The sequence below is a fragment of the Rattus rattus genome, chromosome 6 (assembly GCF_011064425.1).
Source record: "Rattus rattus isolate New Zealand chromosome 6, Rrattus_CSIRO_v1, whole genome shotgun sequence".
NCBI classification, from domain to species: domain Eukaryota; kingdom Metazoa; phylum Chordata; class Mammalia; order Rodentia; family Muridae; genus Rattus; species Rattus rattus.
In genome coordinates, this window is record NC_046159.1 from 93,955,610 (window position 1) to 93,974,670 (window position 19,061).

A 19,061-nucleotide genomic window follows, 5' to 3' on the forward strand; every position below is an offset into this window, starting at 1 on the left:
TGAAGTGTCACAAGAGTTCTATGCCGAGCAAGCATATGCCCGAGACAGTATATTATATATCATCTTCTCTGCTTCTTCTAGAAATGGGAGAGACATTTCCCATCTCTGTAGTTAAGGGATGTTTTAGCTCAGTGCTGAGGGAAGCACAGAGGCTTGAGGGAAACACAAAGCTGCAGCATCCTACTCAGCATGCCTGGGTGAGCCTGGCTGGTACCCTTCACATTCCAGTATGAATCCCTAATGAGAATGCAGGAGCTTTAATCTGGGACTCCTAATCCAGACACACACACTTCTGTCTTTCTAAAAGAGCTTTATATTTTTGGAGGGATATTATGCTGCAAGGCGCTGGTGTAGTTCATTATGGTTTGGTTATGTAAAGTCCTCCTAGATTCTTGTATCTAAATGCTTGGCTCCTACTTCCTGGCCCTGTTTTGGGAGAGTGTGTATTTCCAGAACAAACTTCTACTTTTCTGAAAGAATTTTTCCTTTGTAATAGGATTTCCTGTGATTCTGTTCATTTTTCTCTATATAAGGGGAGGCCTTATATAGATCTGCAGATAGCTGTTGTCTGAATTTCTTTCACCTTCCTTTCTCCATGAAATGGCCTGTTGTATCTTAAAATCCAAGGGCGTTAGAGCTGTACTTGTTTCTTTGGGGGAGCAATGGGACAGGCTGGTGGTTCTAAGAGTTTCTAGAGTTTTTAGGAAATGACTTCTGTGGCTTTGTGTTTCTGGACACTTTAGGCAGATCTTAGATTTCCAGATTGTTCTTAGATTTGGATGCTCAGTCCTTTATTTAGAAGGGGGAACAAAAAATATTCACAGGAGGAAATACAGAGACAAAGTTTGGAGCGGAAACTGAAGGAAAGGCCATTAGAGATTGCCCCATCTGGGGATCCAGCCCATATACATACAGCCACCAAACCCAGAAAATATTGCTGATACTAAGAAGTGCATGCTGACAGGAGTCTGAGGTAGCTGTCTCCTGAGAGGCTTTGCCAAAGCATGACAAATACAGAGACAGATGCTCACAGCCAACCATTGAACTGAGAACGAGGTCCCCAATGGAGGAGTTAGAGAAAGGATTGAAGGAGCTGAAGGGGTTTGTAACCCCATAAGAAAGAACAATAACAACCAACCAGAGCTCCCAGGGACTAAACCACCATCCAAAGAGCACACATGGACAGACCCATGGCTCCAGCTGCATATGTAGCAGAGGATGGCCTTGTTGGGCACTAATGGAAGGAGAAGCCATTGGTCCTGCCAAAGCTCAATGACCCAGTGTAGGGGAATGTCAGGGCAGGAGGCAGGAAGGGGTGAGGCAGGGAACAACCTCACAGAAGCAGGGGAGGGGGAATGGGATAGGGTATGTACAGACAGGAAATTAGGAAAGGGGATAACATTTGAAATGTAAATATATAAATAGCTCAGGCATAAAATAAAAAACAAACAAACAAAAAAATCTGGGGTCAGAATACAAAGTTTCACATTCCCATTATGTCTTTAGCATAATGATGTAGATAAATATGGCAGAGCCTTGTTGAAGTGATAGTAGAGGACACTTCTTTTCTCCATGAATTCTATTTAAATTGCCCTGTCTCTGAGAAGTCATCTTTATCTATAGAGATGGGGCTCCATTTTTACCCAGGTTTTTCCTTAAACAACGAGCAGATGGAATCTGTGGACACTTTGCTCCCTTAAGAAGGAGAAGCCATGAAATAAAACAGACTCACATTAGTCATGCGCACATTGGGGCATGCTGGCTGCAGAGATGTTACCCAAGGCTGACACTTTGACATGAAAGATGAAATCATAAACAGGGTAACAGTCTAGTGGTGGCCTATTCTAGGTCAGATGAGAGGGACAGCTATCTGTGGCAGAGGCTGAGAATTTCTTCCTAAAGGAAACCAATGTTGGTACCATCAATTAGACAAGGTACAGTTTTTCTTTTGGCGGGAGCCGGGGATATTTTCTGTCTATCTTTCTGTGGGACTGCTCATGGATGAACAGAGATTCCACAGTGAGACTGACACCTACACCAAGCATCACAGAAGAGTGACAAGACCTTTGAATTTGCTTTGCTGTGTGACCTTCAAGTATGGCCATCTCAGGAAGCAGCTCCTCACTTCTCCCAGTAAGTCAATTCCATTAGTCTCCAGTTTTCAATCTTGCAGGAGGCATGGTCTGTTTTCCATTGAAGAATGGATGAGTAAAGAACCTGATCTGATCTATAAGAGCATCTGTGATGGCCATAGACTGAGAGATCAGGGGAGGGACAACAGAATAAGGGCATTGCAAAGCACTATGAGCAGCAGAATCAGCATGGCTGGGTACCAGAGGCCAGAGCAGAAGATGTTGGGCAAGTTGCTCCTGAAGACCCCAAGGGAACTGGATGTGTGTGTACATACAAACACACACACATGCTTGGTATATGGATGCCTCTTAACATGAGCTTCTTGTACAGAGTAACTTCAATTACAGCAGATGCGTGTTGAGAATTTTCTAGTAAGCCGAGTAAGGGCCTTCATTGCCACAGGTGTCTTCTCCTTGAAATCTCTTTTTCTACTCCATTGTATTTGTCATTTTTTCTATTGCTAGTATAAAATGTCTGCTAAAAGAAACCTAAGATGAGCCAGAGAGATGGTCAAGCAGTTAAAAGCACTTGCTGCTCTTCCATTACCCATGGTAATCCAACACCCTCTTTTGGCTTCTGTAGGCATCAGGTATGTATCTGTTGCACATACACGTAAACATACACGTAACCATATACATTTTTAAAAGAATGGCAACTTAAGGATGGAAGGGTTGCTATTGGTTCAGTTTGAGGGTACAGTACAACATGGCAAGGAAATGGCAGTAGGGGTGTGAGGTGGTAGTTACATTGCATCTACAGTCAGGAAGCAGAGAGTGAGTATTATTGCTGCTCAGCTCACTTTTTCTCTTTTATTTGGTCTAGGACCTCAGTCCATGGAGTAGTGGCAAGAACACTTAGGGTGGCTCTTCTCAGCTCAGTTAACCGAAGCTCTCATAGATATGCCCAGAGGTCTGTCTCCCTGGTGATTTTAGGTCCTCTTAAATCTCTATCACATCCACCATGTGCTACCGACTTCAACTCTGTGGTCAAGAAAGTGGACTTCAACTCTGTGGTCAAGAAAGTGCCAGTGTGAGCTCTTACAACTCCCTGATCATCATTCTAACCAATCAATACCGAAGACTCTTTTTTTTTTTTTTCTTTTCTTTTTAAATTTTTTTAATTAAATGTATGTCTTCACTTACATTTTTTTTTTTTTTTTTTTTTAGACTTTATTAACTTTTTTCTTATTTTTCAAGATTAAAATTACTGCCCTCCCCGAGTAATCAGCAAGGGTTCAGCCGAAGACTCTTTTTTGTTACAAGATTAAAACATCAAGAGTATATGGGTGTGTGAAAGTATATAAAACAAAAAGCAGTTGTTCACTCATGCTCACTGTGACTACGTGCTGTCCTTCAAATGTAGGAACAACTCAGATGTTCACAGCTGGGTTAATGAATAAGATAGCACATATCTAAACAGTGGAGACTTAGACGCAGCTATGAAAAGAAACGAAGTTCTCGTACCCATTATGAGATGCACCACTATGCTAAGCAAAAGGAGCTAGTCCCAGAAGACAAATCGTTTATAATTTTTCTCATGAGAGGTACTTAGAGTGGTTGAAGTCAAGAAACAGGACATAGAATGGTGGTTACCAGAGGCATTGGGAAGTTACTCTTTAATAGCATGGGGCTTCAGTTTCATCTGATGTGAGGATCTCCAAACATGAATGAGAGATGATGATTCCACACACATTAATATACTTAATATTACTTAACATTTAAAATCACTTATAAAATAATTTAAACCACAATTTAAAATGCAAAAATCCTGATATCTCTCCCTCATTTTCTCCCTCTCTCTCTTCTATTGCTCTCTCTCTCTCTCTCTCTCTCTCTCTCTCTCTCTCTCTCTCTCTCTCTCTCTCTCTCTGTTGTATAATATTTAAGTCTGACTGTGGAGTTATTTGCTCTTGGTTTGAATCTCTTCCCATCAGTTCTTAGCTGTGCGTCCTAGTAAATTAACCTCTCTGGGATTTTATTTTTTCACCTATGTACTGACAAGATTGTCCTCTATCCCAGGACAATTGTGAGGTTTAAATGACACAGTACATTTCAGTCACTGGAATCATTCCTGACAAGCAATGGATGATTTCACTAGCATTATCTGATCGATGAGATAAATGAAACTAAACTCATAAATATTTCAGTTCATGTAGAAGCCATCTGAAAACTTTGTAGGAAAATGTCAGCAAAAGGATTAGACGAAGTCATTTATAAACAATGAAAATGTATAATGAACACTTTTTGAAATATTCAAGATACTCAGTAATTAGTTGGTGGTTAGGAAGCTGGGACAATGGAAAGCAATTTTCTGGCTTTGAAACATGGGGGAGACCCTTGGATCAACTCCTGTCTGGGTAAAGCCAGACATGGATTATTTCCAGAAAGCAAAAACCTGATAAACAAGCGGATTCCTTCAGAAAGAACGGAACAGGATCCAAGGGGTTAGCATCTGATCAGCCTTCCTAATGTGGGGGTGGGAACTGCTTGCTAATTGTTACACAAAGACTGGTCTAATGGTTTTTCACTTCACTTCCATCCCACCATGCCTGAATCATCTTGGCCAGGATGCAATTCTGCAGAAATTCTACAAGAGCCACAGAATGAGACAAGGGTGCTCAAGTAGCACATGATGCTCCTTCACCCATAATTCTATTTCAGAATGGGTAATTTTAGAGGTGATGATCCTGCTTATTGTGCCAGGCTGCATGAGACCAGGAATTACCCAGCAGTGGCTACTTAGCTGAGACCCATGCTCGCTTAATTAGGATTCTGGCATGGTGGGTGGGGATATTGACTATTGCTGTGAATAGTAAATCATAAATGTTAAATCACTTCCAATTCCAGAAATAACTGTGCAAAACTTCTCACAGCATAGATAATCAGGCAATTACGGGGATGGTTATGGGACTCTCTGGCCATGGTGGCTTTGTTGTGAGACCTGTCCTGCTCTGAGCTACGATCTCATTTATCTCAGCTCCATTTGTATGCATTTAATTCTACTGGATAAGAGTAAACGTTCAATCTAAGTTTTAGCGTCTAGCCATTTAACATGTGGTCTGTGGTTTAAACTTTGAATTTAAAATTTTCCGATAACTGGCTAAAGCCACTGCCCTTACAAATTGTCTAAAAGATAAAAGCAATGGGAATATCTTCACTACGTTATGGAAAAGCTCTAACCTGGGAACATGAAATGGGGTTTTAGCCTTTTCTCTGCTCATTACAGTCTGTGGTGTTCGGTTGGTTTGTTTGTTTTGATTCCTAAATTATGCACTGCAGTTTCAGATATTTGTGATGATTTTAGCAGGGGCCAGTCTGGTATTTAAGTCATAATAAAAAGAAAATATTCCAGTATAATTTTAAGAATGTACTCATTAACACACTTTGTGACTTTCATGAGGCTTGAAGAGTATAATGAGATTCCATTTTGCTGATACTAAAACTTAAGTCAGGGTCCAGTGAGATGGTTCAGGTGCTTGATACATATATCTGAGGATCTGACTTGAATCCTTTGAATCCAAATAACGGTGGGAAGAGAGACAGACTCTATAAAGTGTTCTCCACCTTGGTGTGTTCCCCTTTGCATATCATTACACATAAATCACGTACACACGCCAGCAGCAGCAGCAGCAGCAGCAGCAGCAGCAACAACAACAACAACAACAACAACAACAACAACAACAACAACAACAGCAGCTTTAAAAATTAAATGTCCTAAGCTGGTCCTCAGAGTGTGGAATGACAGAGGAGAACTTTGCACTCATTTCAGTCTCAGTCCAGTGGATGAAACAAGTCTTTGCTATTGAAATAGCCCCTGGGAAGAAATAACTCCCTTTTTGGACTGAAAGCAGTCTGAAATAGAGGCCATCGGGGCATTATTCTTACCTTACAACACAGTCAAAGTGATTTCCCACGTGAGTTGTACTTGTAGGTATACACTTGTTTTTCCTTTCCCTGAATCTCTCAGCAGAAGTAACAGCAGTAATCACTGGAGGGCACTGAGGTCACCTGGATACTGTTCTTCACTCACATCTCCTCGTCAGGGAGGCCGTGGCATCCAAAGTCAACTTTGTTGCCTGTTCTGGGAGGGAACAGGCTCCCGGACAATGTCGCAGAGCTCATTCTTAAACCCAGGCCTTATGAACCATGGACTGCAATGTTTTAATCCCGAAAAAAAGCCTTTCTTGTTCATTCCCAGTGGAGTCGAAGGGAAGCAAGGGCTGGGTGCATTCTGCAGAACAGTCTACTTCTCATGCCATTTCTGAGGGTGCAGGGAGGGGACTGAAACAGAACACCCTTCAATAATTCCTTACTGTCTGTGACACTTGCAGAGAGAGGAAGGGAATCTGACTTGAGGCCTACTGGAGAGCCAGGCAAGAGCACGAAGGAATCACTTCATGGTTAGGTTCATTTCTGATTATTCAATGAGAATCACTGGGAAATGCAACATAAGCCACATAAAAGAATTTCCTATGGGCTGGGGATGGAGCAGTTGGTAACATGATTAAAATGCCTTTTGCAAGTTCAAAGACCTGGGTTTGATACCCAGAGCTCAGGACAAAAAAGCCAGAGCTGGGAGCGATGATGCATGATTATAATCTTAACAGGCAGAGAGGTAGATCTGGCCAGCCAGCCTAGCTACAGTGACAAACTCCAGGCCAATGTGAGATGGTATCTCAAAATAAGGTGATTATTATTCTGAGCAACATGAAAACCAAGGCTGTCCTCTGTCCTCCACTCATATGTGTGCATGTGAGCACCCCTACACACACACACACACACACACACACACACACACACACACAGAGGCACACACACACAGGCACACCATGACTTACACACATGTAACCTGCACACACATCACATACACAGGACATATGCATACACACTTGAACATAGATGTGCATTTTCACATCTACCCCACACCATCCAGAGAAGGCCAAGTGACTGTATATCTTACACTACCCAACCTACTATATCTTTACTTTCCTATTTTCTATTTAATGTCCAATATGTATACTGCATGATTTGTTTTTAGTATACTATTGACTCAGAGTGGTGAATCTGGATGTGAAATAGCCTAGCTTCAAGCTAAGTTCTCTCTACTGTTCTTGAATATTTTGAAAGAAGCCTCCCGAAACGCCTGTACTCACTTTAAATATTTAAAGCATTCCCACAGTTATTCTTTGTTTAGTGTATTAATGGGACAAGCCTGAAATCCTTATTTCTTATATCACAGAACATTTTAATAGTTGCTATTAGAAAGGAATTATATTTTTAAACTTGTTTATAATACAGTACCTATGTTATTCGGCATTAGGAAATTCTTCAGAAGCAAGGCAGTCGTAAGGATATTCTAGTTGCTATTCAGTTGTGAGAGAACAAGGTTCCAGCAGTGACAGGGGTTCTGAGTATCTAAAATCAGTTTATCTACAGCTTGTCTGAGGAAGTCTGTGAAAGAGGTTGGGACAAGCATACCCAAGCTTTCTGTTTGAGATCTGGATTCAGTTATGTTATTTGGAAGATTTAAGAGGCAAAAGCATTTCTCCAAAGTCTCTATTTCTTCCCCAAAATCCCACTATTGGTAATTCTGATCATTAGTGTCTCCAACTTAATATTCCCAAAGCTGAGCTCAGCATCTGTTTCCTTTACCTAGACTTCTTGGTCACTTATAGATGGCTGCCACTCCTTTGCAAGGGGTCCAGACAGCAGGCCTCTATGGACCTCTTTTTCTTCTGTTATGGTCATAAACTCCAGGCCCAGTAGCTACTGACTCATGAGACTCTCATACACATTCTGCCATTCTCAATGGTCCCTCCAATCTATGCCTTAAACTCTTGATGGTTTTCTACTACTGTGGTGGTGGGAATGAGAACATCTTCTATCATCTCTGATACTTGCATACTTGGACCCCGATTGCTGCCGTTGTTTAAGGAGCTTAGGAGTGTGGCCTTGTTGAAAAAGGTACATCACTGTGTGCTGGCTTTTACATTTCCTTCTTGCTGCCTCGTGATGTGCTTGATGCTCAAGATGTAAACTCTTAGCTTAGTCTTCCAGCTGCCATGCCTGCCTGCTGTTACGATGATGATGGATTCTTACCCCTCTGCAATGTTAAGCTCAAAGAAACCCTTCCTTCTATAAGGTTCCTTGGCCGTGGTGTTGTATCACATCAATAGACAAGTAACTAACAAACAGAAAGAGTTTGTGACATCATATTACTGATTCTTTCTGTCCTTCAGCACTCCCTCGTGGCAGTCTGTACAGGACTGCATGGCTAACCTCAAGTCACATCATAGTACTGCTTCACTGACAGTTCCCACACAAGCTGTGCTTATTTATGCTTTCCTTTCAAGACCTCAGACCAGGCAAAGCCTACTTCCCATTGAGCATGTCACTTTCTCCAAGAACATTCTTGACTCCTCCCTTCCTTCCCTCAGTTAGTGTTAAAGTTAATCCCACTACCTAGTTGTGTCCTTCACATTCTCCTCAGAGCACTGACTGGGCCTTGGTGACCACATGTGTATGCCTTTTCCTGTAACTGGTTTGTGAGTTGCCTGTGGATGAAGGACAAAATTCATTGTCAACAGTCCCTTTGCACCCAGCATGATGTCTAGAAACAAAGAGGTTGACTAGGAGGCATGCCCTAGATTTTTTTCTCTCTCTGCCTTTTCCAGTGGTTCTATGAAGTAGGGCAAGAAGAATTGAACAGCGGTGATGGTAACAGCATTCTGACTGTGCCATGCTGGCCTCCTGAAGGGCCAGGGAATCAGAGCAGAAGAGACAAGTGAATCAAAGGGTCTTCTAGCCCTGCTGGCTGACACAGGCATGACCTGTGAAAAGTGAAAATGAGTCTGAGCAGAGCTTCCGGTTGGTGCCACTTGCTGTTTTATTCCCAGTACCTGGTGGAATTCCTTCGAGTGAGTGTTCAAGTGGTGTTTCCTGAATACATGATGCATTGATGGACAGATGGAATGAGCAAAAGATTGACCCGAGTGCCTATGCCCTCCCCACTTTCAGCTTCCACTCTTTGTGCAGCATGTGTGTGTATAGATGTGTTCTTTAAGCACAATGGAAAATTAGTTATTAGACCTTTCTTTTCACAACACACCATAAAGAAACATAATGCAGAACTGGAGAGATTGCTCAGTGGTTTGGAGCATTGTGGCTCTTGCAGAGGACCCAGGTTCAAATGCCAGCCCCCATACTAGGTGGTCTGGAACTCCAGCTCTAAAGGATCTGCTGTCTGCTTAAGGTCTCTAGAGGGTCCACACACGGGTGGCAGACATTCACACAGGCACATATATTTAAAGAATTAATCTTAAAAATAAGAACATAATGATAACTACTTATGTTTTACACAAATAACACCCATAGATTCTAAATCATAAGTCACTGAAGTAAATAGGATACATATACACACACATGTATACGTGCCTACATACATACACATGCATGTATATTTCCATTTATTTAAGGAAGTCAAACTACTGTTGGAAAATCTATAGACCTTCTGTCTTAAAATCCTACCATTTTGTATTCTTAGAATTAGTCATTAACTGACAGGTAGAATGAATTTGTCCTGTACATCATTCTTGTAGGAAGTGATTTCAGGTGGACTTGGGAAACCTAGGTTTGGTTACCGGAGAAGCCTGCAGCCATGTAGAGCAGGGATAGACAGGAGGCTCTGACGCTGACCTGTAGGAGGTGGGCTAGGCTTTTTCTTCTGGTTTTTATTCTTCCAGCTAAACTTCTAGATCCCTCTCTTCTCTTCCCAGAGAAGGACTACTGATTTTATCTTTATCTGTGACTGACACTGTCTTAGTCACTCACTGTGAAGAAGGACAAAAGCCAGGGGAGGGATGAAAACAACCCAAAATAGATCTTTCCTGGGCTGATTTGTATCAGGGTTATAAACAATTCAGAGCATGATGGCAAAGGAGACAGGCAAGTACTTGTAGGCAACAGGAACAAAAGATCCTTTCCCTTCCTTTCCCTTCCCATTTTTTTCTGGGTTGTATACTAAAGTAAACATCCGGGATCTGGAAGCCCTCTGCCCTCTCAAGTATCTGCACATTACATTCTGCCCTCGCTGTTCTCCCCATCATCTTAGGGCACGTGTTATAAAGCAAATCGGTGCCTTGACATGACTCATTATTTCCCTCTCAGAATGGAATATGAACGCATCAATTATGTGTCAGGCAGCATCTGAGTGCATAGCCTGCTTGTCACACTGACCTTGCTCTGTGTTTGTATTGTTAAGGTGCCCCTGGCGTTGGTCCACTGAATTAGCTCCCCACACTTCTCACCTATTATCTTCTCACTTTAGCACTTTCCCAGACTTCCCCTCTATTAATCCATTTGACCTGCAGACACAGGGAGGCTGGGCACTCACCATTGCTTGTAGTCCGCATCACAGTTGCAGTAGTACTTGGGGTCTGTGCAGTTGCGCTCAATGCCGCAGGCACACTTCTGAATTCCAGGCTCTGAGCCTCCCCAGTAGTAGTGCTTCTCATTGGCTTTGCCAACCCACCAGGTATAAGGACTTCCATCTGCAAGAAAGGAGAAAGGTACATTTAGAGAGGGGCCTGAAATGTATCATTATACTGTCACTCATGTTTCCTTCTTCCTATAGCAGTCTCTGACAGACTGAATGGCACATACCCATCTTTAAGGTAGAATTCGTTCAACAAGAGGAATTTTTAACTAAAAAGTCACACAAAATGTCTCAGGTAGAATTCAGTGAATTGGAATCCTAAATGGTGTCAGTCTTCATTGAAGGCATACAGATCATTCTGCAACATACAATGAACTTCATAGATGATTTTGCTTTTCTGTGAACTGATCACAAGTATGGAGATAAGAGATGATTAGAACTAAGAGTGGGTTTTGTCATGTCTAAGTTTGACCTTCCAATTTTATTCATGAAGAACTTAGGTCTAGAAAGGCCAAGTCCTTCTTTTATTACCTAAAAGATTAATGCACCATATCAAAGGTCTGACACCATATCATAGGACACTCACTGTATGCTCTGCAGTCAGCTCTCTATGTCTATGACTTCTATATCCATGCAATCAAACAGCTATGAATCAAAGACACTTGGAAAAAAAAAAAACCTTGTGCCTGCACCAAATACACACAGACCTCTCATAGTAATTCTCTCAGTAATAGTGTACAGCAACTATTTACGTATCATTTTTCTTATATTAGCTATTACAGTTGATCTGGATATGATGCAATGTATTAGAAAAGATGTCAGCACATAGGATAAGCAAGTGTTACCCATGTGACATTAGGAACCTGAGTACCATGCCGACAGATGTTGGGATTGGTTGGAGATCCTGGATCCACATTCCCTCTCTCTTCCATTCACTTATCATCCTTTTGCCTCATTATCAAAACCCCACTGTGTTTCCATTATGTGTTACACTCTGCAAGACGCTTTTTAGAACAATGGAGAAGATACGCAGGCTGGGGATACAGATGAATGAGTCCTACGGATATGGAGTGGGTGTGAGGAAAAGGAGGCTATGATGAATGTTTTCTCTGAGCTGTGTTTGTAGGTTGAGTGGCTAAGATCTCAGTGGGCCAAGAGGTAAGAGAGGAAAGGAATGCTATATACAAAGGGAACAGGATGTTAAAATTCATACAGGTGAGTTTCATATGCAAAACGTATGCAGAAGAATGGATGTGGTGTAGAGTAGGACTGGGGAGATTAGTTTGGGGGTGTAGCAGGAGAGGATAGTGCTAGACAGCAAATGAGGTTTTTGTCCAAATGAGAAATCGTTTCATGCTGACTAGTTTTTGCTTTTCCAGGCTTCTTTCCTGCAGCTAAAGAAGCCTGAACTTTATCCTGAAATAATGGGAGGCCACTGAAAGATTTGGAGCAAGGAATCATTACTGTTCAATTTGGGCTTTAAAAATCTCCGGTAAGATAACAGACGAGTTTCCAGGTGATGAAATTATGGAGGGCAGATGTGACTTCTTCTTAATAGTGGAGAATATAACTAATAGCATACTAGGAGAGGAGAAAGAGAAACCAGAAGGAGTCTGGGGTAGCTGACCTAGTGGGATTTGGGAGTGGGATGGCAAAAGACATTGTGAACTCACAATCAGTAACTAAGAGAATACCAGTATGTTCTATCTGGGTAGGAAATAGGAAAAATGTTTTGAAGTTCAAGGAGTTTTGAAAGATGAAGAGTCTGACACATCTTCCAGGAAATTGGATGCAGACATCCAGTCTCCTGAGCATTTCCTGGGATGAAAGTCTTGTTTTGGGAACCATCAGGGCAAGCCAGAAAATATTGGGAGAGGCAGAGATTCAGGAGGGATCTGTAAGACTACAACAGCATTTCAAACCACACTGGAATTCCGCAGAAGGCTGCGAGAAGTGCAAGGAAAATGAATCCAGTTCAAGAGAATGGTAGGAAGAAAAACCTGGAGACAGAAAGCACCAGAGGGGAGACTGAGAAGATGCTAAACATGTTGTCTTTTTCTTTCATTTTATGGTGCTGAGAGCACTCACTGTGAAATCTCCCTTCTTAACAAATTGTCTAAGTATTTGATACAGCATGCTAATCACAGCTACAGTGCTATCCGCAAATACTCTAGAACCCATTCACCGTGTTTAACTGAAACCTTTATTGATTAGCAATGGCGCTGCTTCCTCTCTACTTAGCTTCACTGACATACATTCTCTTTGATTCTCGGATTTTACTGTTGTAGGTCCTGACACAATTGCAATGATGCATGCAGCCTGTGTGTCTGTATACGATGCAGTTTCCTGCCTGCCTTTTCTTTCTGTCAGTCTTTATTCCGATTTTATTGTTTCTACATTGCAACGACACTAGTTTGAAAAGGATGAAACATTTGCATTAGGCAAGAATGTGGACAAATCTTGGTGATATGCTAAGAGAACAGACAAGCCTTAGAAGAAACTGAGAATGATGTAATAAATGGAGATGATGCCAGCCAGTAAGCCAAAGAGGAAATCTATTAAAATCCCTATGTCTGGGGGTGAAACTCCATCGTAAGAGTCCACCTCTACCAACCCTTTCAGGATGCTAAGTACATACTTATCAGTGCTTGGAAGAAAGAGGTGGGGAAGCCCGACATTCTTCAACCATGAACCTGGCGATCACAACATTTAAACAACATCATAAGTTACCATGGTGGACTAATGCACATACTTCTGTGGTACCAAGTGAGATACTACATTAGTTTCCCTCAAGAACAGTTTTGTTAAAATGCAGGCAGTTTAAAGCCCTAGGATATGGTTTGGGACTCAGGGTCATCTCTCTGTAATGATGGAACCAATACTCTAATTCGGAAAGGAACCAGCCAGGTATTTTATTCCATAGAAGTACCCAGATTTCACTTAATTTGGAAAGTTTAATGTTTTCCATGTTATGATCATCATGGGAGTCTTAAAATAAAAAAAAAAACTGCACTAGATTTGGTAGGTAGAGAGAGATTGCAACTGTATTTTAAAGGGAGAAAGATACCAGCTCTCTGAGATGAGGGGCCTCTCTGCAGCTGTGTCCTCTCCAGTGGGCCTGACTCCCCAGAGAAAGTATTTAGATTTGAACTCTGCATTTGAATTCTTTTGCTTCAAGGTCTCCTCTCTTTCTGTCAGGTCAGGGGAAAAGTACCCGACTTTTGATGTTTCTCAATGTCAAAGCCATAACCCACAATACACTATTGTTTTCTTTTCCTAACACCCACAGTTTTTTTTTAAAGCCTTGCAAAGTTTTGTTTACGTGAACTATATAATCTTTGACTTCCCAAGAAAAGTTGAGGTCAGCTGTCTCTGGTTGTGTTACAGAGGAAAAGAAAACTCTGAAAAGACCTGAATCTGGCTGTGCATGAGAACTCCTGAAGGAATCTGTCTGCAGAGATTGATTGGCTTATGAGAATTTCAGTACCACTGGGAGGTTGGAATGTTGCAGGTCCAGAGGCTATTTACCTTATAGTAGGCTAAGTTCTGGCCTTCTGGGACAGCCATAACTTGCTCGCCTCTGTACTAGAAATAAAATCTTGTGACAAAATAATAATAAAACACCTTTTAGAATCTATTGATTTAAAAGCAACTAGCTTCTGTCAATTCAGAAGATAAGAATGCATCATAGGCCTATAGAAAAGTTCTTGACATACCAGCCTCTCTGATGTATCCACCAATGCACACCTCTGATGTACCACCATTTTGAATTTGATTTAATTCTGTAAAACTTCAAAAACTTCATAAAACTGCTATTACTTTGTAACATGGAATTTGGGGTAACTTAAATCTGCGTTCCCAAGCCATGGTCACCACAGTGGCTCCAGAATATCTTTTACTCCCTTTTAGATGAGAGCTGTGCTTTTGTACCAAGAGTAGAAAATATGTAAGGGCAGATGCTCTGGGACTGACCATGTAAATGGCACATGTGCCAGACCTAACCCTACCAATATAAAAGCATTGCCTCCTTAGCTACCAAATCCAGTTTGAGCATTTCACCTTTTAGCTAAGTAATGATAAATGGTTTCTCCACCAGTAAATTTTTGTTGGTGTCATTGGAAACTAGAAGATTTAATACTTTTTGAATGGTGACAGGGATAAACCAGACACAATCAGAACAGGAGCAATGGTCCAATGGGCAGGAAACATCTTATTCAATCCATACCAAAATGCTCAGCAAAAGAATCTCTACCTCAGGCCCTGAGCCTTCTAGGAGCTAATAGAAACAGCTCCTTACCGTGTTCTTCTTGTAGTTTCAGACAGAGGTAGGAGCTAACATGACCCCAGAGCTGTCTGTGGCTCAATGTTCTTTTTGAAAATCAGAATAATATCAAGAAAAGGAACAAGATAATATTCAGTCTCAACTTTGGAAGGAGACCATGAAAATGGGAGAAAAGAGCCAGCTGATCCCTGGCAGTATCTTCAGGGATAGCCTAGTCGCTGAGGAAAGGAAGTTTCATTGTCAGGTTTGTTTAGATGCACAGCAAGAACTCCCAGGTCTGCATGAGAGCCGGGCTCTGTATCAGTTTGTGTGTGTGTGTGTGTGTGTGTGTGTGTGTGTGTGTGTGTGTGCGTGTATGTATTTCTATATGTCGATGTGGATTTTATGTGCCTGAAGATGTGCCTACATGTGCATGTGTATCCACAGGCCAAATATCAACATTTGCTGTCATTCCTTAGGTGTCCATCTCTTGTTTTGTATAATCAAGGCCAATCACTGCCCTAAACTCATCATGGAAGGTATGCTGAGTGGCTACCAAACATCCCAGGGTCCTCAATGTTTTAGCATTGGGATTACTATCCTGCCCAGCTTGTTTTCTCTTAAGTGAAATTCAATTTGAAGATCAAATTCACATTTGCACTTTAGCAACTGAACATCCCTTGTCCCACATATACCAGTTTTACAAGGAAGAAGACCCCAATTTTACTGGAGGGAGAGTATTACCAGACAATAGGATACACGGAGGAGTTCTAAAGTGGCATTTTCTTTGTTCAGGCTGAAGCAGTGACATGCCAGTGGTCAGGGGAGAGCCCGAGAGGACTGACTACCAAGCATCTCTTCCTGTCTCTAACTTTGCTCAAACCACAATACTGCTGTCTGCATAACTAATGCTTCGCATTAGGGAAATGCAAAGTTTGTGTTCTCTCTTTCCTAGAAGAATAAATCAAGTCCAGCACAAGCCGGCAACTTAGCTGCTTTCCTTTCGGCACAAGCAAACCAACAAAGAAAACACCGATACAGCAAACACATGCCTGGGCAAAAAGGAAATTGTATACTTTGATATTCATACAGGCTAATTTGGTTAAATCACTATAACAAAAATAAATTATTAATTTTGTATATGTTTTATATTCAGCAAGAGAAGAGTGGTGCAATTTTCTTTGAGCAGAGAACTGCCTCATTCTAATGCTATGCTAATGAAATGCTATTTTTTCTTCTTCTGTATAAAACATTATTTACCTGTTAACTGGCTTTGGGGGAAAACAGTTAAAAGGAATCAAAATGGAAAGACTTTTTAAAAAGACAAGAATATGAGATGGTAAGAAAATACATTAATTACCCAAGAGTTTAGAAACTTTAACCTTGGACTACGAAGATTCTAGCTAAGTGTGTTGTTTAGGTGAATCACTGTCGGCAGCGGGGGCCATATTGTAGGTTAACCAGACACTAGGTTGTTAAGGTGAGGCATCGGCCAAACATGGATGGAATGGAATCCAATCAGTCTGCTGCTGGACCACTTATACTTCAAATTGTGTCATAGCAAAGGGTTTCTTATGAGCTGGATGAAGCTAGAAGTGGAGAGAAATGAGGGTACTTGTTTTTGAAGACTGCAGGTCTGGTTAATAACAAATTGTTTCAGAAGTGCCAGACCAAACGCATGGAGAACTCTAAAAAATGTAGCCCATATATGGGTTTTCCAGAATGTGTTTCATAGAATAGAGAACTGGGCTACACTGTAGCTTAATAGGCTGCTTAACTAGGATACAGGCATGGCCCAAACAAGACTCAGCTCTGTGACTGGGACGTCTAATGAGTTCCATTCATCTACTTCTAGAAGATACTGAAAACAATACCCCAGGGCTTCATAAAGCCCCAAATGAAAACGTTTAACTATTGCCAACTTATCTTTTATAGATTCACAGGAGACTTTTTAGCAAGAGAAAACAGAATAGCCTCAAATAGCCCCAAAACCATTGTGGTAGTTAGTGCCCCCAGCTGACACCTCCTTTGCAGCCGATCTATTTTAGAATACTGGAAATGTTCAAGGCCTCTACTTACATGGTGCGATTCAATCCCATCTCACCCATTTTAAAGTATTTTTTAATCACATATATTTAAATTTCACATAATGCAATGGAAGAGACGCACATAAAAGGGTACAGTGGTCGCTGCTGGGGAGGAAAATGCATTAACTAACCAGCCCATCATTTCAGGCATGATCCTGGTTAGTAACTCAGGTTTTGATATCTCTCTTGTACCCTCCCTTCCATCTGTAGCACTGTTTTGCCTGGTCCTTCCTCTCCTAACTCCTCCAGTAGTACTGCCCACTCCTCTCTCATCACAGCAATCAAGTTACAAATGATATGCTAATTAATTAATGACACCCGAATTGGTACAAAAGCAAGATGGAAGATTTTGAGTAACAAAATTTCCTATGAGGGAGCAAGGTGAAAATTTTGAGGCAAGGTAGCAGCCAGATTCCTCCTCCTCCTCCTCCTCCTCCTCCTCCTCCTCCTCCTCCTCCCTCCTCCCTCCCTCCTCCTCCCTCCTCCTCCTCCTCCCTCCTCCCCCCTCCTCCTCTTCCTCCTCCCCCTCCTCCTACCCCTTTTCTTCTTCTTCTTCAGATAATCTGGCAGCTGTAGTTTCCAATAATGGGCTGGAGTGCTCTTTTGTTTCAGTTTGAAATGTGCACGGTCAAAGAAATTCAGGGCTCTGATCTAAAGGTGAAACGACTCCTGACCCCCCAGGCAGGGGAAGCGGAACTGATCATCAGTTCTAGAGTTTTCTGGTTTAGACTCGGTCTGTTTTCTTGGACATGTGGAGTTTATTTTTTCACAATAGACCCACTTTCAAAAACCGGACCATGGAGCCACAGAAACAAGAGAATTAGGCAGTGAAGTCATGGAGTGATCGATCATGTCCGATTACAGGACTTCCCCTCTTTCAACACTGGTGGAAGAGAATATAGAAAGGTAGGTGATAGTTTCCAGTTTGCCTGGTATCCTAGAGAGCCCAGTAAACAATCTAGGTTCCCTAGAATATGGGATTAGGCTATGAAAAGAAGCTCAAAGGAAAATATTGAGACCATCACTGACCATCTGTGAGAGCGCCTCACCAGACAAGTCTGCCACATGTTGACCTGGCAAAGTACCCTAATGATCTCAGTTCCTGGACACTTTGGGGTAGTAAGTAATGAAACAGACACACGTACTTTTACTACCACAGTCTTAGCTTGTCTCCCAGTTAAGACATTGCATAAATCAGCTTTTCCTTGCTAATTATCTAAGAAAAAAAGGTTACAGACAGTGGTTGGTTGGTGCTAATGCTTTTTGCTGTGTTTTCCCAAAATACATCATGGAAGAAAGGGATGGCAGAAGACAGATATGAAGAGGTGGTCATGACATTTATTACAGTCGCACCTTAATTTAATTCATATTTTCAGCATAGTATAGTTACTACCTTTTTATTTTTCAATTACATAATAATGATTTCGCATTAAAATGGATGTATTTTACTGGTTAAACTAAAGACTTTATAAAAGTAAAATGAGAATGATCACACATCTTGGTATTATCTTATATGCAGCAGCTTATCATTTCAAGTTCCCTATAATTTTTTGAGAAATGTATAATAACATTCTCCTTTGTTTTCCAATCATCTAATTCTATGCCACCCTGTGTTCAGATAAAGACCAAACAAAAGAATGAATCCAGAAGTGTTCTGCAGAGTTCATATTGCAGACCGTTGTGGAAAAATGCTTCATTTTAAAGTTCTGATATAAACATTCAATTTGATCATTAAAGGTGAACATTTTATCTCCCTGTGATTGAATGTCACTAAACTCATCTGATTAGGGATGACTAGAAATGAATGAAGTTGATTAGCTTAAGGTTGTATCTTTCAGAATCACATTGGATTTTGCTTTATCTTATTGATTTGAATCAGGGCCAAATATAGAACTGTAGAATGGGAGTTCAGATTGGACCTGAACTGAAATGTTAATTAATTAGGAATTAATTTTACTGCATAATATTTAAATTTATTTTATTGAATTGAACTTAATAGATTTCAATCAAAGACCAATTTCACCGAGCAAAATCTGATGCAGTTGAATTCAATAATTTGAGTCCTATTCAAATGAATTGGATTAATTGGAATGGAATCAAGTGACAGATTTGATGGGAGTTCATAATTCTGAGCAGGCCTAAAGAGA

At 41.2% G+C, this 19,061-nt stretch overlaps 1 protein-coding gene across 1 annotated transcript in view; it reads right to left on the reverse strand.

The window, feature by feature from the left end:
* The window catches only part of Cntnap2 (contactin associated protein 2), a 2,154,251-nt gene that overhangs the window by 491,096 nt on the left and 1,644,094 nt on the right, over window positions 1–19,061 (reverse strand). Inside the window, exon 15 of the mRNA XM_032907255.1 lies at window positions 10,525–10,681. Coding sequence (XP_032763146.1) covers window positions 10,525–10,681 — 157 coding nt within the window. The remainder of the gene's footprint in view (window positions 1–10,524; window positions 10,682–19,061) is intronic.